Here is a 23,874-nt window from a genome sequence, read left to right as displayed (position 1 = left end):
CAAAAATCAGCTATAAAATGGCCTACGTTAGTGTTTCCTGCATTCAACTCTGCCATAATTCAGCTCTTTCTTTATTTCTGTCTTCATTTCCAGGTGAGACCTGGCAAAGAAAAAAGCAAAATATAGAAGAAGGAATTCATAGATTTACAGTAACGTAAATTCAGTTCCACTGAAGCAACAGCTTCTCTGACCACAGTTGCTGGATCAAAATGTTATTTACTCTAGGACTACTCCTCCTTCTCACCCCATTTCCCTCTATTCAAACCACAACCAATGAGAAGAGAGACTCCACAGGAAGTGATGTGACCAAAGCCAGTGCAGCATTTACCCGTTCAAAACCAAAAACCACTGCTCTCCCTGACAAACAGACCAACCAGCTCACCCTTAAGCCAAATGCCATCAATCAGACAGTTTTACCCACTCCAGCTACCAAGCAAAAATCTCCAACAGCCAATGTTACACTGACCACCAAAGGCAGGCACAGCCCAACAGTAATTCAAACCACTCCGTCAGTGGTAAAGGCTACTACACCCAGAAGCACCCTCTCAAACAAAGACAAGCACACAGTCCCAGTTAACCAGACTAAGTCCCCTAAGTCAGCCTCAGGTGGTGAAGTAAAAGGAAGCAAAGACAAGCATTCCCCCACTGGAATTCTAAATGTTCAGCCAACACCCACAAAGACTGCTTCATCCAGCGGTGCTAAACCCACCAAACACAAACTTCAGCCCTCTGGCAATCAGACTATTCTAATTAGGTCTCCTTCAACTGATCATGGGAATACTGCCAAAGACAGGCCTGCCACCACCGTAGTTCAAAATACTCAGTCAACATTTATAAAGTCCACTGCTGCCACAAAAAACAAGCCCGCACCATCTGTCAATCAAACTGTTGTTGCTAGGTCCCCCACCATCAATGACGTGAAGTCCAAGGGCAAGCCTTCTCCCACAAAAGTTCCAACTGTGTTGCCACTGGAGACTCCAGCAAAGACAACTGACAAAGAAAAGGTCACAACCTCTGCCAATGACACAGTTTTAATCAAAGAATCCAGCAAAGACAAGCCTGCCTCTTCGCAGCCCATCAAAGTGATTATCAGTGAGGGCTGCGACTCAAGCAACACCAAGGAGCAGGAGCTGAAGCTGAAACCTGGTGCTCCACTCGTCATGACTCATAAGATCAGCTTGTTGCCTGGTGGCTGCAGTGGAGAGTGTGAGGCTGAAATGGCCGAACTGAAAGGGCGTGTGGCTCGGCTCGAAAGAGAGATGTCCTTTCTCAAAGATAAATGTATCATTTTCTTATGATTTATTCACCATATTTTATCATTTTAAACACTATTCAGTATAGACAGGATTAAACATTCCTTGTTCTGTTTGTTTCTGCCCAGGTCCGTGCTCTGCAAACTGTCCAAATGACTGTGGCGACATTGGGAAATGTGAGAAGGGTAAATGTATCTGCCACAAAGGATTCATGGGTCTAGACTGCAGTAAGTGTGCACAAGGAGCCGAGTGTAGCAAAAGTAAGTTATGTTTGCACTAAAATGAGAAAAAATAAATATTTTTATGTAACCTTTGAATGATGCAGCCTCTCCCTGGGCTTTTCAGAAGCTAGCAAAGGGAGCACCATCCAGCCAACAGTGGAGACTGTAATCCTGCAGGTGAAAAAAGGAAAGGACAGCATGCAGGAGAAAAATACCAAAGCAGAACAAACACTTTTCCAGAAGAATGTGTCTGAGACTGACACTACACCTAAAGAAGCCACTAATGCCAAAGGAGCTGTTGATAAAACACAAGTGAAAGAAGACACCGCTGTGAAGAAAACAACTACTAAAGGTTCTTCAAATCCTGAAAACACCAGTCGCCCAACTGTTGACAAAAGTCTCCCGAAACAAGAGGAAAACAAGAAGGAGGTAACCCGAAAAGGCAAAACAACACCCTCAGCCTCAGAAACCAACATTAAAGATGGGACTGGCAGCAGAACATTTTCAACGTCCGACCATCTGAAAGATGAACCACAAAATAATGCAACACAAAGCAATGTGAAGAAGGTTTCTAAAACTGACACAACCATCTCCAAGGGCACAGGGACAACCAAAACCAAAACAGACAAGGACATTTTGGAGCAGTCCACGAAGGGTGAAAAGAATGTATCTCAGTCATCCGGCCATAAACCAAATAAGACAGGTAAATTAGACACTTTAATTTTGCAGACTGTGGACAAAAAAACTGACAAGACTGGGAAAGGAACACAAATAAATCTGGATGTATTGAATCAAACCATTGGAGCTGCATCAGATAAGACTAAATCTCATCATGACAAAACAACTCACCATGACTCAGGGATCAGCATCAAGAGGACCGGAGGATCTGGATTAGGATCTGTGAAGGCTGTAAACATATCTTCCCACAGCTTCACAGTCACATGGTTAGCACCCCAAGGGATGTTTAAGAACTTCACTGTGATCAGAAGAGAGCCACAGACAGAAGGAGACGAAGATGGTTACGAGGACTTTGAGGAGGAAGCTCTTCCAGGACAAAAGCCCTCTGCAGCTAGGAACGCAACGGAAGTCTTAGTACAGAGTGAGCGCACCACCACAACTGCCTCCTCCAGGAAAGCTGATGGATCAAAAGTTAAAGCTGACACCAAGAGGATCTCGATGGTGGTCCCGGGTAATGTGCGCTCTGTGGAGTTCAGTAATTTGCGGGCAAACACGCGCTATGTCCTGCATATATATGGTACAGCAGCACAGAGAAGATCAAAGATTCACAGAGTAACTGCAACCACAGGTAATAACAGCAGGAAAACGTTTATGTATAAGTCCATCAATATCTAAGCAAATGATACACTATGTTGTACTTTTTTCTCTTGCTAGGTCCTGAGCCAGCCACAGAGATGGTTTTCAGTAATGTCACAGAGGCTTCTCTCAATGTTTCCTGGTCCAAACCAAAGACAACGTTCACAGGCTTCAGGGTCACATACACCAACATTTTAACAGGTCTGTTAAGTACTGCTCATATTGTTTATCTCAGACCAGAGTTATCCAGCATAAAACACTTAATTAATGCCAGCTCAACCCAAGTGAAGGTTAATGTCAGTTTATTAGGAAATGTTCTTAGTGTCTCATTGTGGTGCTTGTTGTCGTCCTGACAGGGGAGAACCGCTTGGTGACAGTGGGCTCTAAGCAGTCTTATGTTGTTCTGTCCAAGCTGTCTGCTGGGTCTTCCTACATAATCACTGTAACTACGACACAAGGCCAATTCCAGAGTGATCCACTCACATCCGTCATCACCACAGGTACAATCTTAGACAAGTTTACTATTATAAAAGGCTACTGTCTTTGTCTTGGAGTGCAAAAATAAAACATAAACACTGTGGATAATATCCGAACTGCAGTGCCCGCCCCTCCAACGCATCTTCAAGTTGTCAATGTGACAGACACCAGAGCTGTGCTGCAGTGGACTCCCAGTCTAGGGAAAGTAGACCGCTTCGTCATCAGCTACGAGTCCTCTAAGAGTGAGTGTGGCCACACTGACATAATGACTAATGAATAAGTGCTTGCGACTAAGCGGAATGCTCTTATTGCCACAGCTCCTAATGTGACAGTGACCGTGACCTTGTCAGGAAACTCAGTGGAGCACCAGCTGAGAGGCCTGCAGAAAGGCACCCTCTACAGGGTCAAAGTGCTGAGCCAGAAGGACAGTCTGCAGAGTATTGCCATCTCAACAACATTTACTACTGCAAATGGTGAGCAAAAGGGTGGGAAAATGAAGTAAAATCATAATCTTAAACAAGAGAGAATAAAATAATCCTTCATGGATGAGCAACCTAGAGAGTATGTTTAGTTTTAAGTGAGTAAACTTAAAAAAAGAAAAAAGAAAAACTGCCAAGGGGCTTCTTGTGTCTCTCAGTGGTCAAAGCCAGTGAAGTTGGGGCTCGAAGTGCAGTCATAGCTTGGAGAGCCACCCCTGCCGTTTATCACAGCTACAAAGTGCTCTATCAGGTGGCCGGAGAGGAGACAAAGGTCAGTTGCAATTTTTGATCTTTGGTATACAATAATTAAAGAGAGACCCGACTTTTACAGAATTTCAAAGCTCTGTGTGTTACTGTGTTTATATTAGGAGGTGATTCTGGAGCCCACCATCACAGAGTACAAGTTGACTGGGCTTTTGCCCATGTCCCGCTATTTTGTTGTGGTGCAAGGCGAGAGAGATGGACACTATACATCTGTTGTCACCACAGAATTCATCACAGGTATGCATTTTACGTGTTGCAATGTAATCCCATCTTGTGATTACTCTAAAAACTAATTTTCTTTATCTGTTAGGAAAACTGCGCTTCCCTTTCCCTACCGAGTGCTCTCAGGAGCTGCTGAATGGAGCTCTGCACTCAGGAGAGTTGGACATCTACCCTCAAGGACGAGAGGGGCGAGCAGTTAGAGTCTACTGTGACATGGAGACTGATGGAGGCGGCTGGACAGTAAGACAAACTGCAGTCACTTGAATAAAAGTCAAAAATAGACTTTTATTTGGGTTTTAGACAGCAGTCTCTGTGTTTTGCAGGTGTTCCAGAGGAGGATGAATGGAAAAACAGATTTTTTCAGAACATGGAGTGAATACAAAGCTGGCTTTGGAAACCTGAGTGAAGAATTCTGGCTTGGTACAGTATAAAGCCAAGCTTCTAATCACTTTATCTGATTCAAAGTGTTTTCTTTTGTTTTCACTACATCTGCTTAAACAGCATCTTTTCTCCCAACTCCCACCAGGAAATGAGCTCCTGCACAACCTGACTAATGTTGGCCCTGTGAGTCTGAGAGTGGATATGCGATCAGGAAACCATACCGTCTACGCTCACTACACGAACTTCTCTGTCGATTCAGAGACGAGGCACTATACGCTCACCGTGTCTGGCTACACCGGAACAGCAGGTCCAGTTTCAAAAACTGCATTAAAACAAAACAAGTGCAGTTATACCTGACAATTTGGATCTCAATATCAATGCACTTTTCTGACAGGTGACTCTATGAGGTACCATAACGGTCGTCCATTCTCAACCCGAGACAAGAACCCTGATCCCATGGGGATCCACTGTGCCAAGGCCTACATGGGAGGCTGGTGGTATAAAAACTGTTACAAGGTCAACCTCAATGGTCTTTATGGCATCAACAGTAACAATCAGGTACGACTAATCTCTGCTGATTTCTAAACGTTTTTATCTTTTAAAGCACACTGGCCAAAGATAGATTTTCTTTTTCTGTTTCTGCTCTAGGGAATAGTCTGGATAGACTGGAAAGGTAAAGACTCCTCCATTCCCTTCACTGAGATGAAGTTCAGACCCTCCAGGTTCTCCCCTGCAACTCATGGGTAAGGATGGACCAGCCTCCATGAAAACTCTGCATCTGACAGAAAATTAAAGCTCCAGAAATTTTCGAGAACCTTGGATCTCACGGTTTCTGTGTCTCTGTCCGAATAAAATAACCTATAGTTGTTTTGATAGCTGCAGCTGTCAGTTCATTTGATTCAATGTGCAAGTAATTTTCTGATCTGTTTTTATAGCAGACGTAACAACTAATTTTATTGTAACTTTTGAATTCTGTTCTACTGTTCTGCCTGACTCATTCATTTCAATACAAATGTGTTTTGTGCCCCAAAATTGTATGCCACCCCACTACTACTGTAATTAAACATGCACTGTTTCACTCCATTGGAATAAATGTGGCTAACCTTGGTCTCGTGAGTTTTTATTTCCTGAAAGCAATTTACAATTTCTCACCTCCCTGCGTTCGTCGTGTTACAAGATTGAGAAACACAGGCTTGACAGATTGTAATGTCAACTAAAATGTGTTAACATGCCCTTTAGTGAGTGCAAATCATGTCTAGGCTGTCTTGTGCTGCATTTATCACATCAACAGTCATGCTGACCTAACAAATATTTGGATGTCCTTGATTATAGCGAAAACACCAAACACTGTATCGAGCTGACAGGCTTTAAGACCTGTGAGAGGACTATAAATGTTCAGGGCTGCGTGTTGACCACCGCGAGAAGACTCTAAGTGATAATGGAAATATCAATAGTCAGTGTGGGAGCTGCGTTCCTGGTTGTACTGCTGTTCATGGTGCTGAATTGGATTTCTGGTCAGAAACACAAAGATGTTCAGGAAAATCATAAGGGAAGTAAGTCAAGTTGAATATATATTCACGGTCTTTTTATAGTATATGGTTTTGATGGTTGCAATAAATAATGAAATTAAAAATATGGAGACTTACAAAACTGAAACTGGTTGTTATTCTATATCGTTTGCGCCTGTCCATTTTACTTTGTCTTTTCTAATTCTGTGTAGGAGATGATTCTAGATTTCTGGACCAGTTTCTTCCCTGCTCCTCATCTCTTTCCCTCCCGGGCCCTCCCGGCCACTTTCTCATTGGTAATATGATGGAGCTGAAACATGATCATCTACCAATTCACCTCACAAATTTGGCACAGCGCTATGGAAGCATTTATCGCCTTAAATGCGGAACAACAAGTAATGATCCATTAATTGATAACGGTTGACATTTTTAGTAAATTTCAGATTGCATAACACCAAAACACTGCACTTATAATCGTGTTGTTTCAGCTATGGTAGTGCTGAACAGCAGCGAAGTCATAAGAGAAGCACTGGTGAAGAAATGGTGTGACTTTGCCGGGAGACCGATCTCATACACAGGTAAAGAGTTCAGTTCAGTGCACTGGGCTGCGTAGTTGTCATATGATATCATGACCCTGACTCATTTCTTTCAGGTAATATTGTGTCTGGGGGAGGTTGCAACATATCTTTAGGTGACTATACTGAAAAGTGGAAGGCACAACATCGCCTTGTCCATAGTTCTCTGCAGCGTTGCTGCAAAAAGTCTTTGCATGATGTCATTGAGAGACAAGCGCTGCATCTGTTAAAGGTACAGTTAAAAAAAGCTGGAAAACAAGATTTTAGAAGGAAGACTTTGCAAACCAAATGCTCGGGATAAAGCACGGGTTTGTTCACTGTTTAGGTTTTGATGGGCTATAAAGGCTGTGCTGTAGATCTGTCAGAGGATTTTACTGTGGCGGCCAGTAATGTCATCACCACTCTGGCTTTCGGAATAGAAGTGAGTATTCTTCTCCCCCTAGTTCTGTTTGTTTTCATGTCACCGTCTTAGAAAAGGTACATTCATAATGTTCTGTTAATCAGGAAGTGAAACTCTTGAGGATAAGCATGACGACATCTCGTTCCCTCTGTTTTTGGACAGTGTGTCTCATTACTTTGTGTCTTGTAGTATGATAAGAGCTCATCGGAGCTGCAGGAGTTGCACAGATGTCTCAATGAGATTGTTGCTCTGTGGGGCTCCGCTTGGATATCAGCCCTGGACTCTTTCCCACTGCTTAGAGTAAATATCCACCATTTAGACTATTGGTCAAATAAATAAAACCAGTACCATGTTGTGAAAATAATTTCATGTCATTTGTTCTCTCAAAGAAATTACCCAATCCTGTTTTTGCCCATCTTCTGAAAGAGGTGGTCAGGAGAGACGAAATCATAGGAAGACATCTCAACAATTACAAGGTTAGTAATGTAAGATGATAAGAAAATAATGATCTCATGAATTGAAATCATTCAGATCGCAAGACAAAGAAAATACTTGCTGTGATTTTGTGAAACCAAACACAAAATCACACAAGTTATTTAAAAACATCCAAAATAACTCTCTTTTAATCTACTTTTGCTATTTATTTAAGCAGTCACAGGACAAAAAAAATCAGGATGTCATCACAGGATCCCTCCTCCAGGGACTTGACAATCAGAACACAGAAGACAAAGCGGTGAGTACATACAGTTAATACCAGGAGAGATAGTGGACTGCTTTCCTTAATAAATCACCTGAAGTCCCGATAATTTTACAAACTATGATGATAGAGCAAGCTTAGTTCAAGATCACAATTAGAAGTGGAAACATGCAACACTGTAAAAGTATTAAATTACATGTCTTCATGTTCCCAGCTATTAACAGATATTCATGTTCACATGGCAACAGTGGACCTTCTTATCGGGGGAACAGAGACTACTGCGGCCTGGCTAAACTGGATGGTGGCCTTCCTCCTGCACAGACCAGAGGCACTGGGAATTTTTACCAAAAAACAAAAAAAAGTTAAAACAAAATACATGTTTTTGTTTTTTATGCATCCTTTCTAATGTAATCTACAGGTGCAGGAGTTGGTATATGAGGAGCTGTGCACAGTATTGGAGGGCCGATACCCTAAATACAGCGACAGACACAGACTTCCGGTCCTCTGCTCTCTGATCAGTGAGGTGCTCAGGCTCAGGCCAGTCGCCCCTTTGGCAGTACCACACAGAGCCATCAGAGACAGCAGGTCAGCCTGCACATAATAAATAGCAGGAACTACACAACACACAATAAGCACTACTGACTAAGTACCTGTGTGTGTATATGTGTGAGTGTGTGTGTGTGTGTGTGTGTGTGTGTGTAGATGGGGGTGTGTACACACATGTACCATGTTTACATATCTTTGTGGGACCAAAAATTTGAAGTTTTCTTTTGTTGTGCGGACCAACAGCCCTTATGGGGACAAAATCCATGTCCCCACGAGTTTGAAGCCATTTTTGAGGATCAAAATGTGATTTTAGTATCAGGCACTCATTTCGTTTATTTTTGATGGTTAGGGTCAGGGTAAGCGGCTAGGGAAAGCATTATGTCAATTAGATGTCTCCACAAAGATATGAAAACACAATTGTCTTTGTGTGTGCGTGTGTGTTTATGTGTGAGATACATGTGCTAGTACAGCCTCCAGATCTCCCACAGTCTCACATTTCTCCAAAGGGAGTGGTTTTAATTAATGAAGTATGCTGGAATGTGATGCTGGAAGTATGAAGTATTGCAACATTTGGCACCGCTCTTCCTCCAAGATCAGACTTATGAAGAGACATCCACTTGAATTACCTTTAGAAAAATGTAATTTATTAAAACAACAAGCACCAGCATTGTTTATTTATGTAATTGTGCAGAAAGAAGATGTGTAGACATTATTTAAATTAACCAAAACCTGAAAAAACAACAACAACAAACAAACAGGCATACACACATACACATTTTCTGCTGTTGCCCTGTTATGTATGTGTGTTGCTTGATACTTGGCATCAAGACAAATACATGGCTCCTCCTCATGTTTAGCATTGCAGGTTATTTCATCCCTAAGAACACAGTCATCATTCCTAATCTTTTTGGAGCACATCATGATCCTGAAGTTTGGCCTGACCCATACAGCTTCAAACCAGGTACTGTCCCAAACGCTGTGTGATTTGTGTTCATTTCACTTGGCTCAGAAGAGTTCAAATAAAGTATTGACACTCTCTCTTTCAGAGCGCTTTCTGAATGAAGGAGGAGGAAGCGGAGGCGGCTCCACCCGTGACCTGATCCCTTTTGGAGGGGGGGCTCGGCTCTGCCTGGGAGAGTCTGTGGCCAAAATGGAGCTTTTTCTGTTCAGTGCCTACTTGCTGAGAGATTTTCAGTTCCTCCTGCCTGAGAGCGAGACCTCACTGCCTGATCTGAGAGGAGTTGCCAGTGTTGTGCTTAAAATCAAGTCCTATGAAGTTGTAGCACGTCCAAGACCTGTGACTAATCCCTGAGCTGCAGTGGGTGTATTGCTGACTTGTTGTTTGCGTTGGCCATGCATGTGCAAATTTATGTTTCACATATTTATATTTTCTCTTCTTATTCTTATTCATTCTTACACTTTATTATCAAAGTTATTTGTTCCACCATCACTGAATAAAATGTCCAAACCAAAGTCTTTATTTCTTCATTGGCAATGCACAGAATAACTGTACTGTTGGTGCTCATTAATGTTCACCTGTAGTGGAGGGAAATTACAACAATGATCATATAAGTAATTATATTTTTGCAAAATGAAAAACTAAAGTGAGAGGAGTAAAAAGTCGTAAAAATGAATGCTGTTAATGTATCTACGGAGTTGGACACCACAATGTGAAAGAGCCTTCTTTTTTGCAGGTTTCACTGAATCTGACAGCACCACCTGGTGGACAAACCTTAAAAATGCAGTCTCCACAGCACTGGATACAGCAGTATCTGCTGTTTGGGTTGTTACACAATTAATAGCATCCTGGTGATAAAAAGGAATGTAGACGTTATTATTAAAAGTAATTTAATTGACAGGTAAATCGCAACAGTCACAACACTTAAAGTGATTGTGACAATTTTGGATAAACATGACAGACTCGATCACTACATAAATATAAATTTCTCTTATGAGTCATTCTCCTCAGTTAAACATGATCTTCATGTGTCATTTCCTGGAAAAGTGTTTTGCAAGACTTCTGCTATAAGAGCATTTTGCAATAACAGAGAAAATCTGGAAACGGCAAGATGGACTCGCTCTCACTGTTGGTAATCTGTCTTTTTTATCTCACACAGGCAGCAAGTGGACATCATCCAACTGGTAATTAAACAAACATATAACACCTATAAATATATATACACATGATGTAATATATTCACACGCGGTACCTTGTAAAACCCTCTTGGACATGGCTTGATTTCATCCTTTCTGATTGTTTTCTAACCCACGAGGCACCGTTATGAGACAAAACTTGTTGGTGTCACAGAAAAATAATTAGTCAGTGGTTACTGATTTTTTTTTTTTACCTTATATTGTATCATAGCAAAATAACCATAATAAAAATAACTCACAAAATAATTGTGATCTCAGATATTCACTCAGTCCTTTGTGAACTGCTCACATGTACACAAGTGTTACAGTTTTCATTTTATGGCATATATAGATTTTAAGAAATCTTTTTCATTTAAAAAAAATGCATTTTTCTGTAATTTTCTTCAGGGAACCCTTTGCTAATGGTCGCTGTAGAAGGAGATAATGTTACTTTGCCATGTGGTATCCCTTCTATCAAAACCTGTTCTTCTATCAGCTGGGACATGAGTGCAGAATTTAATTTAACTGATGAGATTATAAAGAAAGAAAAACCGACAGCTCCAAGCAGCCACAGGTATCGCCTGCTCAAAGACTGCTCTCTGCAGATTACTCAGCTGGTGCTCAATGACGCACGGCTTTACACGTGTAAGAGTGGAACGCTCAAGTCAAGTGTTTCACTTCGAATTCTTTGCAGTAAGTATTTTTGCTTCACACCTTCTTTTTGTTTTTTTTGTTTTACATACAGAAATAGTAAACAAAAATATCACAATGCTCACTTTTTTTTATCCACCAGTTACTGAAAGGTCACTTCCTGCAAATGACAAAAAGATGGAGCTTCATTGTTACCTCAGTACAGATAAAGGAGCTGACCCCTGTTTCAACCGCAAAGAGCTTCATATCAACTGGAGCTCTGAGGATGATACACCAATAAATGGAAGCAGATTTGTAATTGAACATCCACGTAATTGCTTCTCTAAACTGATCATTGATACAAAATCGACAGACCACCACAGAAAATGGAGATGTCATCTAACTCAGAATGACCTTGTTAAAGCCACCATCAGTTATACGACAACAGTAGAAGGTGCTACACAGCCTGTACACAAAATGAAAGATGTTGCTCAGTACGTACAAAGTGTGACCAGTTCTCCCTTTTCCCCAGATGGACTAGAGGAAGTGTTTGCCACAGTGGGTGAGTCAGTACTATTGAATTGTGGCAACACTTCCTCTCCTGATATGAAGTGGACTTTGCGTGAAAAGCAACTGAGAGATGCTAGCTCACCTGATAATGGCCAAATAAAAGCATCACATGTTAATCAAGATTCCTCTCTGGTCATTAGCAGACTGAGCTCACTGCATGCTGGAGACTACCAGTGTTCACACTCCACTGATAAAAAAGATGTGCTCAATAAATTCAGGCTGCATACCCTTGATGGTAAGTATTAAAACTTTGTAGATGCAAGTGTATATATATACACATACAAATATGAGAGAGAAAGAGAGAGAGATGGAGAGATGGAGAGATAGCTATCGATATCTGATGTTTCATCTCTCATGTTCTACATTTTTACAGTAACTGCAATGCCTGCAGGGCTCAGAGGAGAGAATCTCACCTTGACCTGTGCACTTACCTGTGCCACAGAATGTGAAAATGACTTTGAATTAACTTGGTCAGGAAGTGCCCACAAAGGTTGGCAGAGTGAATTAATGAATATCAATAATACTCTGATAAAGAAGTTATTTCTCCCAGAGTCATCAGTGCGATCATACGAAGATATAACATGCTCTGTGCACAGAGAGGGCGCTCGGGTGGCATCAAAAAAGTGGCGTGCCGTTGACCGTAAGCATGAATTACTTTACTGTTGCCTTGTCTGCTGAATGCACCTTCTATTCATGACCAAACTGATCGGAAAATTATTCCTTTCCCCAGCTCTGCAAACACCTGCCTGGGTAGGCCTGCCTCTAGTCATCCTGATAGTGGCGGGTGGGCTCTACATTTACACCAAGAGGAAGCGCAACAAGGATGCAGGTACTGAATGTGCTTCAGAAATTACAACCAAACAACAGCTACAACATGAATTACTCTAAGGCTTTGATGGAGATTGAATATTTCCACAATGACCACAATGTTTTCCTTCTTGGTCTGCAGCTAATGATCAGCCCAGTACTGAAATGGTAAGATATCAAAAAACAGGATCATGCCGAGTCAAGCTCACATGTCCTATTTCACTAATGTTGGTGCTCTTCTCCTCAGACTCATGTGTACGAGGTCGTTCAGGATGATCGTAATGAGGAACAACAACAACAACAACATTTAAAAAGAGAAGCAGCCACTGCAACAACCAGTTTTTATGATTTATTACAAGCTGTGAACTAGAGTGAAACCACATGCTATTCTTTGTCTTTATCACAAACTTCAAAATCATCAACAGATGTGGTTTACAAAACCTGTTTGAAAACAGACTTTTTTCTATTTCAAGAAACAGAAATGCACAGTAAATCAGCTCCTCCTTTGCCTTGCTACAGACATGCATGCAAGATTTTAAAGAAATAAAGTTACAAAAACATGACTGGTTACATTATAAGCATGCAAACTTATCTACTTTTGAAAATCCAACCCACACTGCAAGGATGAGATAACTGCAAAGGAGAATCTTCTTCCTTACTTGAAAATATTTATTATTGGACTGCAACAAAGGAGAGAAAAATGTTTTGGTTTCTTTGGTTTTCGTTGTTGTTGGGTTGTTTTTTGTTGACATGATAAGATTTGAACAATTTCATAAAGGAGGCAAAACCTCATACAACTTACAGGTAACTAAGCTTTCGTCTGGCATTTGATACAGACTGTTGATTCGCTGGCCTGGAATATCTGTGAAAAAAGAAAAAGGTTCAAGTCAAGTGTTGAACAGAAAGGCATCACAGTGGCTAAAAAGCGCAGTAAGAAGAGAGTTTGCACTCACTCGTCAAAGGTGCAACAATCTCATATGTAGACATACAATTACCTGAATAACAAGAAAACAGAAATATTTAAACAACTCAACACTACGTAAAGTTAGTGTGACTGCATGACAGTGTGATAAGAATGAAAGAGTTTAAAGTCAGATCAAACCGTTAAAGCGCCTCTGGTGTAACTGTGTGATTCTCTGGGTTTTGCATCTGCGGTACACAACGAGTCCAATCACAGCAGCAATTATGATCATCCCCAAAATGACACAGACCACAACTGCAATTAAAGCATCATTGCTCTCCTCCTTCCTTTGCGACAGAGATATATCATTGGCTTTTGGTGCTAAAGAGAACAAGGCGAAAGTTAAAGCAACAATATAGTGAACATATAATCATAAATATGATTTAATGAATGTGCAAGACAGCAAAGGCAAACAGACCTGGCAGACTCGGAGTTTTTGTTGGAATAACCGGAACCGATGTGGTCACAAAAGCTTCGTGTGAAAAAACAGGAATCTTACATATTACTTGTGTGTATGTTTGATCATTGCTTTTGACATGTCAAAGAAAAAAATCACTGACCTTGTACTTGTAGATTGGTGTCAAAGCAGCGCTGAGTTTTACCAAGCGTGTAACTGCATGTATACCAGCCACTGTCGCTGGTGTTCACAGACTGGAAAGTCAGAGATGTACCATCAGTTTTGGCTTTGCTGGAGTCGAGTGATTCACGCATGTCTCCTTTCTGGATTGCCCAGGAGATGTTTTGAGGTTCTTGTTGTCCACTTGTCATGTTTACTGGGCAGTTTAACTTGGCAGGCATGCTGGGTGCGGCCTTCACAGGTTCAAGGACTTTGCAGTCTGCAAGATCATAACAAATCATGTGACTCACCAGTGAGATATTTGCTTGCAAAGTAAAGAGAAAGTAGTAAAAAGTTTTACCTTTTATTCTCAAAGATATGTTTTTGGCCGCAACACGGTCCCATCCTTTCCACATTTCACAAGTGTACAGTCCTGCGTCGGATTTTTGAAGTTTTGTCAGAGTTAAGCATTTTTGTCCATTTCCATCAGCTACCCATTTTACACGTTTATACACATCGTTGCTCGGTGTGGGCCATTTAAACATATCCTTCACTTGATTAGGATCTGTAGCAAACTTTGTCACGCTGTATCTGTAGAAGCTGTTTGGATCCGTGTCATTTTGACTGAAACAAGTGAGAGCTACATCTTCTTCTTGAACAGCTAAGATGGGCTCAGTATCTGTTAAGCCAAAAGTTAAATAATGAGTCTAAATGTACTAATACATGCATCGCATTCAAGGAAGCAAGTACCTCATTTTTGCTGGTTAGAAAGTTTACACCAAAATATGCAATATCAGATTAGCAGTATGCATATTTTTAGATTCATGGCATATAATGAAATTGCATTTGTTGTTAAATAATTTTTGGAGCCAAGATGATATACACTGAATAAACCTTTAGTTACTTAATTACAAATGTAGCAAGCATAGTTAAAAAGCGTTTATTTTTATCCAATCAGATCCAGACATTATCTGCAGAACTGCTTACCTCCAAATCCTGATGCGACATTCAACAGAATTAAAGAAAGGTAACCCTGAAGATATAAATGTAACATGTTCTGTGTAATGCAGCTAGTGAAGAGACAAAGATCAGTCACCTCTAGACCTTTTTATTTTCACTTCCTTGAAGTTACATAGAAGTCTCAACTGGAAACTACCATGAGTCTTTTGGATGTTCTTTACCTGATTATGTGATCAACAATACCACAGTGTGGCAAGAACTAGGCATTACATTTGGCCAGTTTTGTGGCCAAGTTGCTTTCTGGGCTCATGTTTAAAGTAAGGAAAAGAAAGTGATAAAGCTGCACTAAAGTTCTCTCCAAACACATTGATCTGACTTATGTGACTGCTTAAACCATTTTACTTCCACCCGTTCCAGTGGAGCTGTTCACTGGTACAGACATTTCACCTTTGAGGTACTTCCAGGTGTAAATGTGCATAACTCTTTCATTTAAATGAATAAAAAGGAACCCACACCCAGAAAAAAAAACTGTGAATAACAAAATATGATGTAATCCAAAAATGCCTCATGAGCAAAAGTTTCCAGACCAGAGCACTAAAGAAAGATCTTATTGCCACATACGTCTTCTTCCTAAAACATAGAATTTTAAATAAGCTGATAGATCACACGTGTGTCCTGCATGCACAGTTCTCCTAAATTATTATCTGTGTCATCAGGTTGGCTTCGTTTTCTGCAGCCTTAAATGTAACAGAGGAACCTCTTCTGTCTAACTGAAACTTTGTCACTTCACTTCCTCTTCTCGTTCAGTTTATAGAAGCATCATCGTAACCTTCCGCCTGTGTTTGTGTTGGTTTCACAGTTTCTCAGCTCTCTTGACAGAAATGGACTGTGCTCAAGGTTAGTTTGTCTTTCTGTTAGCTTTGGTTGTTAAAGCCACTTTAACCAGCCTGAACAATACAAGACTGAATTTACTTATTTAATCATTCATTTATGTTATTAATTCATCCATTAAACTACCAGTTCTTATTGATTGTTTGTGAGAGTTCTCTCAGGCTGTTGTTGTTCCTAAAATATTGGTTTTTCACAGGTGGTAAAGCATTTGGTCTTCTAAAGTCTCAGCAGGAGGAAAAGCTAAATGGTATCAACGAGGTGAGCTAAACACAGAACTGTCCAAGACGTCGACTGACACCCTGCGATGCTAAATTGTGTATTTATGTCATTATTAGGCTTTTCTCACAGATCCTAAATATGAAGGAGAGGAAGACCTGGCCTCAAAGCTTGAAATGTTTAAAAGTGAGTCTCAAAGGGGGTACCAGTAACACTTCAGTTCATTGTTCAATTGGTGCAAAGTCATAAATTTTGGAATAATAATAATCTTATTGTTTATGTTACAGAGAAATACATGGAGTTTGATCTCAACGACAAAGGGGAAATAGGTAGGACGCCACTAGCCGTGCAGCCCTGAAGTAATTTTTTTTAGCAACATTAAGCAAGTGCTACTTTCAGTAGTGCCTCAGACAAAAACAACAACAAAATAAACCTCTCAGATTAAGCAAGCAGTAATGTTTTTTACTTCATTTTTCTTTTTGCGCACTTGTAATTTTATAGACATAATGGGTTTGAAGAGGATGTTGGAGAAACTTGGATTGGCCAAGACTCACCTGGAACTGAAAAAAATGATGGCAGAGGTGGTTGGAAGTAGCTCAAAAGACACTATCAGCTACAATGACTTCCTCAATATGATGCTGGGAAAGAGAAATGCAATTTTAAAACTGTGAGTATGAAATAAGTTGCTATTCAGAGCATAGCTGTAGACTGCAAGTGGAGTCCAAGGTCAAATAAGGTTATAGTGAGAAGAACTTCCCAAACAACTGAAAAACTGAACTAATACTGGACATCAGAAACCTATACTTGTGAAATTACTGGTTATGTTGAAACTGAGCCTATATATCAAAGTAGTCCTTCAGATATTTTCTGCAGTTTGGTTAACTTGGGGAATGAGTTTCATTTACATGAACACTTTCTTCTCATTTACTTTCACTTTACTTGCTACGTGCACATGCTCTGTAGGTTTGTCGTTTTGTTGTTGGCAGTGGGGTAAAAAGATCCTATCCATCTCACTGTGATAATAACAATTTTACATAAATAAATACTATTCACAATAACAGCTTGCACAGCAACCCATAAGATACATTTACAGATGAGAAGAGTTTTTCTTAGAAGGAATAATAAAAGAAATCTTGTATTTCAATTCCAGCACAGAAGCATTTTCATAAATAAACTGAAACTAAAAAGATCTAGGCCTACCGCTTACCGACAATAGAGAAACAAATGCGTAACGTCTGAGGTTTGCAAGAATGCTTTTTAAAGCATGTAAAATGTCTTGTTTTTATTCAAGGATCTTGATGTTTGAAGGCATGGCAAAGGAAGAAGAGCAGAAAGAAGTTGGACCACCTCGTCGTAAAACCTTTTCAGACCTGCCCTGACCTTCCATCCGAGCTGAATTCTGTCAATAAACCTCCCCCCCCTTCCCCCCGCCTAGATTTTAAAATCAATCAAAGGTAAAGTTGTGAAAAAAATGAAACATGAAGTAAAATGTGCAATTTTCATGAAGAGATGTAAACTAGCCTGCATGTACTAGAACTGTACTGTTCTAGGTGTTTGTTCAAGTACTCTGATAATGTGAAATGTACATGGCAGTGGCAAAATATGTGATCAGTGTGGTTCATGTTAGAAGGTCAACATTTTTACAAGTTCATTAAAAATTACGTGGTTAAACAGTCACGGATCTCATGTTATGTTTGTTAAAGTGAAAAGATTAAACTGCATTGCATTTTGCTTTTCTGTTTTTAACCCTTATAGCTAAAAGAGCCTAAAAGTAAAAATATTAAACACATGAGATATAACTACAAACAGCTGCTTTCGCTCGCTTTTATTTTATATTCTTTCATATTAATTAAAAAAAAAACAAAATCAAAGGTATGTTTCCATTGCATCTCCTCCATGCATCAAGGTATTTTACAGACAGAGGAGATAGAGGCACACCTCTTAACTATCACATTCAATTTGGGATGCATGACTGACATTATCATAACATTAGCCTACTTGAACTAAGGTGAACCATGTCTCATTTGGATCTGACGTATTACTTCCATTATTGTTGGATTTGATTGTATTTATTTACTATAGTAGTTTAAAAAATTGGGTGTTTCACAATATACAACAGTGTGGCCACTTTTCTTCTAATATAGCAACGTCAGATGTTGATCTTAGAGAACATGGCAAACAAACAAACAACAAAAAGATAATTGTACCGGTAGTAGGCTTATCTCTCCTTCGCTTTCGCCTAATATATGCCGTATGTAGTGATGGCGTGTGTCAAAAAAATCAACACACTGCTTCAGAAGCACTGTGTCGAAGCTTGATTCGTTTGGCCAGAGTCACGTGATCAGTGACGTCCGAAGCTTCATTTAGAAGCTAACTGCTTCGGTATCTGATTCAATGGTTTATAAGAAGGTGAATCATTCGCGGGATTTGTGGAGTGTTTTGATGGTGACAGATAGCGAACCACTGATCATTCTACTGAGAGATTTGGAGCCAACGAGGAATAGAGGAGGTTCTGTTGTGTGGGAGTATTTTGAGTTGATTTTGGTCAATCGGGTGGGTTTTTCCAGCTTTGTGTTCTGGCTGTTTGCTTTTGTTTTGTGCGTGTTTATTTTATCTGGAAACGGGAAAAACTTAAAATGTCAAAAATCTGCTTTTCATAATATAAATATCATTAAATAACTTTAGAAAAACTTTCATTTCATTTCTCTTCTTAAATAAAAATGAAAAGTGTTACCTTAAATGCATCATGTTTTTAATTTGCAACCTCATAAGCATTTTCCCTTTCCATCTCACAATCAATTCTACCCCCAGGTCAAAAATATGTATAGGAAAATTTCCCTAATATAATATTGTTTATAAATATACCCGTCTAGCGATTAATTGCATAAGTACATGGAGGCAGGACGTCACAACAGAAGCATACTCCATAATGTGCATTATTATATGTATGTTATATGTAACGTGGTATTTTTCAATTATTGTATTTACCAACATCAAGAAGTCACAAGCAAAGAAAGACCACACCATGGTGCATGTTTAAACAAGGAAAGTTTACTGGTCAAAATTATTTATTAAACAAATAAACCACATTTTTTTAACACAAAAAAATACACGTTCAAAGCAACACAACAGCAGCCCAATATCAGACAGAATTCCACTCTGTAGAGTGGACAATCATTATGAAGCAGTTGGTTTTATTTTGTGGATTCAAGCTGCTCTTCATATTTTTGGCCACAAGATGTCACCAAAAAGGACTGTGTTGAAAAGCTTCGAGTAACGAACCGTTTTCAGAAAGCTTCATTTGGCCATCACTAGCCGGATGTGTAGTCGGCTACCTTATTTTGAAAAGAACGCATGACCGGAAATTATATTTTGTCACCCTGGGAGGGAGGACAGCTTAGCAAAGCTTCCAAATTGATGCGTTATTTAATATAAAAGAAGGGTGAGTGAAAGCGAATGTTTGTATACAGTTATACAAACACATAGGCGGTATTTATGTTAATGTGCCGTTACAGTAATACATTTGTACTGAACGTGTTAGCATGAACGCTAGCCAGCATGCTAAATCAAGAGCTGACGTATTTCCCAGGTTTGAGAGGCAGGTCTAAGCTCAATTAAAGATTATGTTTAACATTTTTAGTAAAACCCCAGGTGTCAGCTGCAGTCCTTATCTGTGCTGAAAATAATGTTGTGCTATGTTCACTTATAAAGCTCGGCTCACTAACCCTGTTAATGTTTTACTGCCTTTGTTTTTAACCTTTCTGGGTGTAAATTGGTTCACTGCGGCTATGTTGGTTTGTCAGGAGGATGAGCAGCTCAGAGGAGGTGTCCTGGATATCGTGGTTCTGTGGACTCAGAGGGAACGAGTTCTTCTGCGAGGTCAGTCTCATTTTCATTTTCACTCTTTATTTTTCAAAGCTTTAGTTGCACCGTCATAAGCTTTTCACAGACTTCATCATTCGCATCGCCTGCTGGCGGAGTATACAGAAGCGTAAATTATGTCCCCACACCATCAGGCTGCTCTACACTGTGGCAGCACAAGCACTCTGCATAAATACACAATTCCTTAGTGGTTCGCATGATTAAATTAAATCGAACCTTGACTTCTTGATTTTTGGTCCATATTCATCACAGCACCAAGATATATCAAATGTATTTGCACATCAGACCATACGTACAGACTTTCTTTGAATAAATCAAACCTGATGTGGTGTGCTGGTTTCTTATGATCACTTTCTCTGTTTGCACACTTATGTTAATAGTTACAACATCACCTAAAGAATAATTTATTGATTAAGATCATGGAGACACTTGAACTTTATGATTGAAAGATTTCTATAAATCATGCAGATGTAATCTGTGAACCATTTCGGAGTTCAGCAGGATTCTGAGACCCTGCACCATGCATGCTTAGACTGAAAGATAAATGCCTAGTATAGTGGTGACACATCAAAACAGCCAGTACTTAAGGATATGCTGCATGTTGCAAAACCATTTGGAAATCGTAGTGAAGCTACTCTCAATCAAAAATTACTTTGCTAAATTTATAATCTCAGCTAACAACATAAAAAATAAAAAACAGTTTGAGAGCGTACTGGGACCTTTTGCCAAACCAGTAAAGTGTGACGTGTATGGTGGACTAAAGCCATCAGCTATAAAGAAGACAAAAATGACCACCACACTCATGATTTTGTTTGATATATTATGTGGAATAACACATGCAAGTACTGAAATGTACAGAATGTGCTTAAATCAAACTAACCAGGCTATGTAAAGATGATATTTTACCTTCTTACCAGGTGTATGTGCTTAATGAATTTATTAGACCACCTTCCATAAAAACAAGAAAAATTCAAATGCATCAAAAATGTGCTTGAAGTTTTAAATCTGAACTGTTATCTATTAGGCAAACAACACACTGAATTCAAATGAATTTGTAGATGCTAGAAGTAGCTGCAGCTTTACATTAGAAGGACTCTTGGAAGTTCCTTTGGTTAGAAATCAGTTAATCACCTCAGCTACTTTTTTCCATCCAGTAGTTTCTGTTCTGTTGTAATTTCAGAACTGAAACCACCAAATAAAACACATTTCCCTTTTTTTTTTGTGTTTGAGTGTCTGAATTTCTCTCTTGGTCAAATATCCCTGTACTGTTATTTATATTGCAGTGTCTCAATAACTTGCAGGGAAATCTTTAAATGATGGAGTAGGTCGTCACCTACTGGATATCAACCTGGGGTCAAGGTCACACTATGGCCAGTAACCTGTAACCAGGATAATCTGCTGCGTCATTTACTTTCTGGTCTGCATTATTTATTTTATTATTTGGTATCTTTGGGGCTGGAAGATGCCACCTTGGACATTTTACACACACGTAGTTTTCAGTTCAGCTACATATAGTTAAGACCTGACTGTTGCAACTGCTCTCCTCGCCTGTTTGTGAAGAGCACGAAGGGTTTTCTTTCTAAGAGTACAAAAAGGGCATCAAGTAAAAATGCTTAAATGAAAAATGCCAAAAAATAGCTGGCTGCATCGCAGTAATCTTGTTAAACTTTTGTATAATGGTTCTATATCAGTGTGCTGTGCAGTGCACTGCTGCAACAGTAACTTGTGCTATTAATAGCCTTTGGTTTCCTTCTGCTGCTGTGTTTTAGGTTGATGAAGACTACATACAGGACAAGTTTAACCTGACGGGGTTGAATGAGCAGGTGCCTCATTACCGCCAGGCTCTGGATATGATTCTTGACCTGGAGCCAGGTGAGATTTTAAAGTGGTGCAAACCACTTCTCTCATAAAATGAGATAGTAAAATAGTTAAACAGGCTAAATTGTTTCTATTTAAACAGATGAGGAGCTTGAAGATAATCCAAACCAGAGCGACCTGATAGAGCAGGCAGCAGAGATGCTGTACGGACTTATACATGCACGTTACATCCTCACAAACAGAGGCATTGCACAAATGGTGGGCTCTTATTTTATAGTTTTTGCAACAACCTCTTACAGGCACCACAACATGATCATCACGAGTGATTTAAGTTTGTTCTTTTTTGTAGTTGGAAAAGTATCAGCAGGGGGATTTTGGCTATTGCCCCAGAGTGTATTGTGAGAATCAGCCAATGCTTCCGATTGGTAGGTCTGATTGTTTTTGATCTTCTCATTGGGGGGGGGGGATCACTTGAACTAAACAACACACTGTGATATTTGTGACTATCCCTTCTTTTCTCTCTCTCCTGCGTAACGTAGGTTTATCGGATATACCGGGAGAAGCGATGGTGAAGCTTTATTGCCCAAAGTGCATGGATGTGTACACCCCTAAATCCTCTAGGCACCACCACACGGATGGAGCCTACTTTGGCACGGGGTTCCCTCACATGCTGTTCATGGTGCACCCAGAGTACCGCCCAAAGCGACCCGCCAATCAGTTTGTGCCAAGGTTTGTTCTTTTGCATCAATGTTACACTCAGTTTTCAAACGACACCAAACCACTGACCTCTGAAAAGCGAGGAATTTATTTATTTATTTTTGTTCTTTTTTTTTAGGCTGTATGGTTTCAAAATCCACCCGATGGCTTATCAACTCCAGCTTCAGGCAGCATCAAGTTTCAAGAGCCCAGTAAAGGTGATTCGCTAGAAGCCATCTTTGACAAAGACAGTGGACTCAGAGACTTTGTTGTTTACAACTTGCGTGAAGCAATTGATTGTGTATAACCAATAAATACCTGTACAGTTCTCCAAACTCACCTCTGTGTTGATAAGCACTTTCAGATTCAGCCATTTCCCCTCTTTTAGGAGGCAGTTACAGTTGAGCAGTTTTTAATTATACTAATTAATTGAGCTTCAGACATGTGGTTGAACCTTAACTGATGTCAGTCCATCTTTTCAAAATAAAGGGGTTTCTCTTTTAGATTGAAAAGTGACTTTTACTGCAGTTTGCTTTGCGGCTTAGTTGAATGTAACAGAATGTCTCACCACCAGCCCCAAGAGGTTTGCCTTATCAGTGATTAAGCCTCATGAAAATGTAACTATTAAATCCAGAACACATGTAGGAATGTGCTTAGATGTTGTTCTTGTAATATGTGCAAATAGATTCAGGTGCTCTTACCAACAACCAGTGAATACCAAATTAGAGAGATAAAGAAAAGCCAAAAGGACCTATGCTTGTTTTAAATGTTACTCTTCAGTTTCATGAGATATAGTGGCTGTGTATTTGCTTGTTTAGACAGCTCTAACAATCATTTCCTGAGGGCTCTGTTTGTATATGTTTAAATAATGGGATAACGATCTAGACCAGGGGTGTCAGAACATAAGGCTCTGGGGCCAGAAGTGGCCGGCAAAGACTCCAATCCAGTCCACTGGGCAAAAAAAGTTCAGAAAGTTTGAACTTTTAACTGTATTTTCATAGTTTTGACAGCATTTCTTATTGATAAAGATCTCCATAATTCATCACAATAATTAATAATTACATAAAAGTTTGTTTTTTCCACTACCTACTATGATTTTTTTTTTTTTAGGTGTCTGAAGTTATGAAAACTTTATATTGTATAATTACAGAATAGTCTGGGCAATGAACTTCCAGAACTACTGTAATTTTAAACATCCATCAGTTTCATTGATTCGGCTCACTTAAGATCAAAGCGGACTGACTGTGTAAAATGAGTTTGACATCCCTGATCTAGACAGATGTGACTCTCTTTTTTTTTAAGAGTTTGGTATTGAACGTGCAACATCCACTGCAAAACAAGTGACTGGCATTAAATTAAAAAAAAAAAAGACTGGCATTAAATATTTATTACTTACCAAGAGCTCATTTTTAATATG

General features: G+C 39.7%; 6 protein-coding genes across 8 annotated transcripts; 5 read left to right on the top strand and 1 right to left on the bottom strand.

The window, feature by feature from the left end:
• Positions 1 to 209: 209 nt before the first annotated feature.
• Positions 210 to 5,626, top strand: tnxba (tenascin XBa; the record flags this gene model as incomplete). The annotated part of the gene is made up of 14 exons (XM_080896824.1): positions 210 to 1,281; positions 1,382 to 1,513; positions 1,599 to 2,780; positions 2,867 to 2,989; positions 3,145 to 3,288; positions 3,388 to 3,507; positions 3,583 to 3,738; positions 3,903 to 4,015; positions 4,113 to 4,245; positions 4,319 to 4,470; positions 4,554 to 4,650; positions 4,757 to 4,918; positions 5,006 to 5,169; positions 5,260 to 5,626. 14 exons carry the CDS (start codon positions 210 to 212, stop codon positions 5,356 to 5,358), a joined length of 3,849 nt encoding a protein of 1,282 aa, XP_080752950.1. The 3' UTR covers positions 5,359 to 5,626.
• A 423-nt stretch (positions 5,627 to 6,049) lies between these two features.
• Positions 6,050 to 9,777, top strand: cyp21a2 (cytochrome P450, family 21, subfamily A, polypeptide 2; the record flags this gene model as incomplete). Of its 3 annotated transcripts, none has more annotated exons than XM_080896153.1 (12): positions 6,050 to 6,164; positions 6,332 to 6,514; positions 6,608 to 6,697; positions 6,772 to 6,926; positions 7,020 to 7,115; positions 7,284 to 7,394; positions 7,484 to 7,570; positions 7,744 to 7,827; positions 8,006 to 8,119; positions 8,210 to 8,376; positions 9,195 to 9,298; positions 9,384 to 9,777. In XM_080896153.1, 12 exons carry the CDS (start codon positions 6,050 to 6,052, stop codon positions 9,647 to 9,649), a joined length of 1,572 nt encoding a protein of 523 aa, XP_080752279.1. In that variant the 3' UTR covers positions 9,650 to 9,777. The 3 variants fall into 3 exon arrangements, with proteins under 3 accessions (XP_080752279.1, XP_080752278.1, XP_080752277.1); XM_080896152.1 differs by having other exon boundaries at positions 6,050 to 6,173; positions 7,747 to 7,827; XM_080896151.1 differs by having other exon boundaries at positions 6,050 to 6,173.
• Positions 9,778 to 10,400: 623 nt separating this feature from the next.
• On the top strand, positions 10,401 to 12,854 carry LOC308405260 (obscurin-like). The gene is made up of 8 exons (XM_080895764.1): positions 10,401 to 10,479; positions 10,879 to 11,163; positions 11,264 to 11,554; positions 11,633 to 11,905; positions 12,044 to 12,310; positions 12,401 to 12,499; positions 12,620 to 12,645; positions 12,725 to 12,854. The coding sequence occupies exons 1-8, from the start codon at positions 10,407 to 10,409 to the stop codon at positions 12,845 to 12,847; spliced, it is 1,437 nt and encodes a 478-aa protein (XP_080751890.1). The 5' UTR covers positions 10,401 to 10,406; the 3' UTR covers positions 12,848 to 12,854.
• Positions 12,855 to 13,043: 189 nt separating this feature from the next.
• On the bottom strand, positions 13,044 to 15,086 carry LOC308405261 (uncharacterized protein). Its single transcript, XM_080895765.1, has 8 exons — positions 14,982 to 15,086; positions 14,356 to 14,673; positions 13,999 to 14,274; positions 13,857 to 13,910; positions 13,580 to 13,759; positions 13,431 to 13,472; positions 13,280 to 13,339; positions 13,044 to 13,157 (listed from the first exon to the last, which is right to left on the bottom strand). Exons 1-8 carry the CDS (start codon positions 15,046 to 15,048, stop codon positions 13,150 to 13,152), a joined length of 1,005 nt encoding a protein of 334 aa, XP_080751891.1. The 5' UTR covers positions 15,049 to 15,086; the 3' UTR covers positions 13,044 to 13,149.
• Positions 15,087 to 15,756: 670 nt separating this feature from the next.
• LOC308405837 (allograft inflammatory factor 1-like) lies at positions 15,757 to 17,761 on the top strand. Its single transcript, XM_080896595.1, has 6 exons — positions 15,757 to 15,851; positions 16,042 to 16,103; positions 16,181 to 16,247; positions 16,349 to 16,390; positions 16,563 to 16,728; positions 17,353 to 17,761. The coding sequence occupies exons 1-6, from the start codon at positions 15,836 to 15,838 to the stop codon at positions 17,438 to 17,440; spliced, it is 441 nt and encodes a 146-aa protein (XP_080752721.1). The 5' UTR covers positions 15,757 to 15,835; the 3' UTR covers positions 17,441 to 17,761.
• A 1,614-nt stretch (positions 17,762 to 19,375) lies between these two features.
• LOC308406527 (casein kinase II subunit beta-like) lies at positions 19,376 to 22,792 on the top strand. The gene is made up of 7 exons (XM_080897590.1): positions 19,376 to 19,503; positions 19,865 to 19,940; positions 21,713 to 21,815; positions 21,904 to 22,019; positions 22,111 to 22,186; positions 22,301 to 22,490; positions 22,597 to 22,792. Exons 2-7 carry the CDS (start codon positions 19,869 to 19,871, stop codon positions 22,685 to 22,687), a joined length of 648 nt encoding a protein of 215 aa, XP_080753716.1. The 5' UTR covers positions 19,376 to 19,503; positions 19,865 to 19,868; the 3' UTR covers positions 22,688 to 22,792.
• Positions 22,793 to 23,874: the final 1,082 nt, after the last annotated feature.

This window comes from Rhamphochromis sp. 'chilingali' (assembly GCF_963969265.1).
Source record: "Rhamphochromis sp. 'chilingali' genome assembly, chromosome: 11".
NCBI classification, from domain to species: domain Eukaryota; kingdom Metazoa; phylum Chordata; class Actinopteri; order Cichliformes; family Cichlidae; genus Rhamphochromis; species Rhamphochromis sp. 'chilingali'.
Note: the sequence above shows the minus strand (reverse complement) of the source record. Positions and strands in the feature narration are given on the sequence as shown.

What these genes read in the sequence shown, in the direction of transcription:
- LOC308405260 (XM_080895764.1), top strand. Translation starts at nt 10,407, where the DNA reads ATGGACTCGCTCTCACTGTTGGTAATCTGTCTTTTTTATCTCACACAG. An exon ending in TTCACTTCGAATTCTTTGCA is followed by an intron (nt 11,164 to 11,263) that starts GTAAGTATTTTT and finishes TTTATCCACCAG; the next exon opens with TTACTGAAAGGTCACTTCCT. An exon ending in TTATACGACAACAGTAGAAG is followed by an intron (nt 11,555 to 11,632) that starts GTGCTACACAGC and finishes CCTTTTCCCCAG; the next exon opens with ATGGACTAGAGGAAGTGTTT.
- LOC308405261 (XM_080895765.1), bottom strand. Translation starts at nt 15,048, where the DNA reads ATGTTACATTTATATCTTCAGGGTTACCTTTCTTTAATTCTGTTGAAT. An exon ending in ACACCAGAGGCGCTTTAACG is followed by an intron (nt 13,473 to 13,579) that starts GTTTGATCTGAC and finishes CTTGTTATTCAG; the next exon opens with GTAATTGTATGTCTACATAT. An exon ending in GATTGTTGCACCTTTGACGA is followed by an intron (nt 13,340 to 13,430) that starts GTGAGTGCAAAC and finishes CTTTTTTCACAG; the next exon opens with ATATTCCAGGCCAGCGAATC.
- LOC308405837 (XM_080896595.1), top strand. An exon ending in AGCTAAATGGTATCAACGAG is followed by an intron (nt 16,104 to 16,180) that starts GTGAGCTAAACA and finishes TGTCATTATTAG; the next exon opens with GCTTTTCTCACAGATCCTAA. An exon ending in CAACGACAAAGGGGAAATAG is followed by an intron (nt 16,391 to 16,562) that starts GTAGGACGCCAC and finishes GTAATTTTATAG; the next exon opens with ACATAATGGGTTTGAAGAGG.
- LOC308406527 (XM_080897590.1), top strand. Translation starts at nt 19,869, where the DNA reads ATGAGCAGCTCAGAGGAGGTGTCCTGGATATCGTGGTTCTGTGGACTC. An exon ending in GGAACGAGTTCTTCTGCGAG is followed by an intron (nt 19,941 to 21,712) that starts GTCAGTCTCATT and finishes GCTGTGTTTTAG; the next exon opens with GTTGATGAAGACTACATACA. An exon ending in GCCAATCAGTTTGTGCCAAG is followed by an intron (nt 22,491 to 22,596) that starts GTTTGTTCTTTT and finishes CTTTTTTTTTAG; the next exon opens with GCTGTATGGTTTCAAAATCC.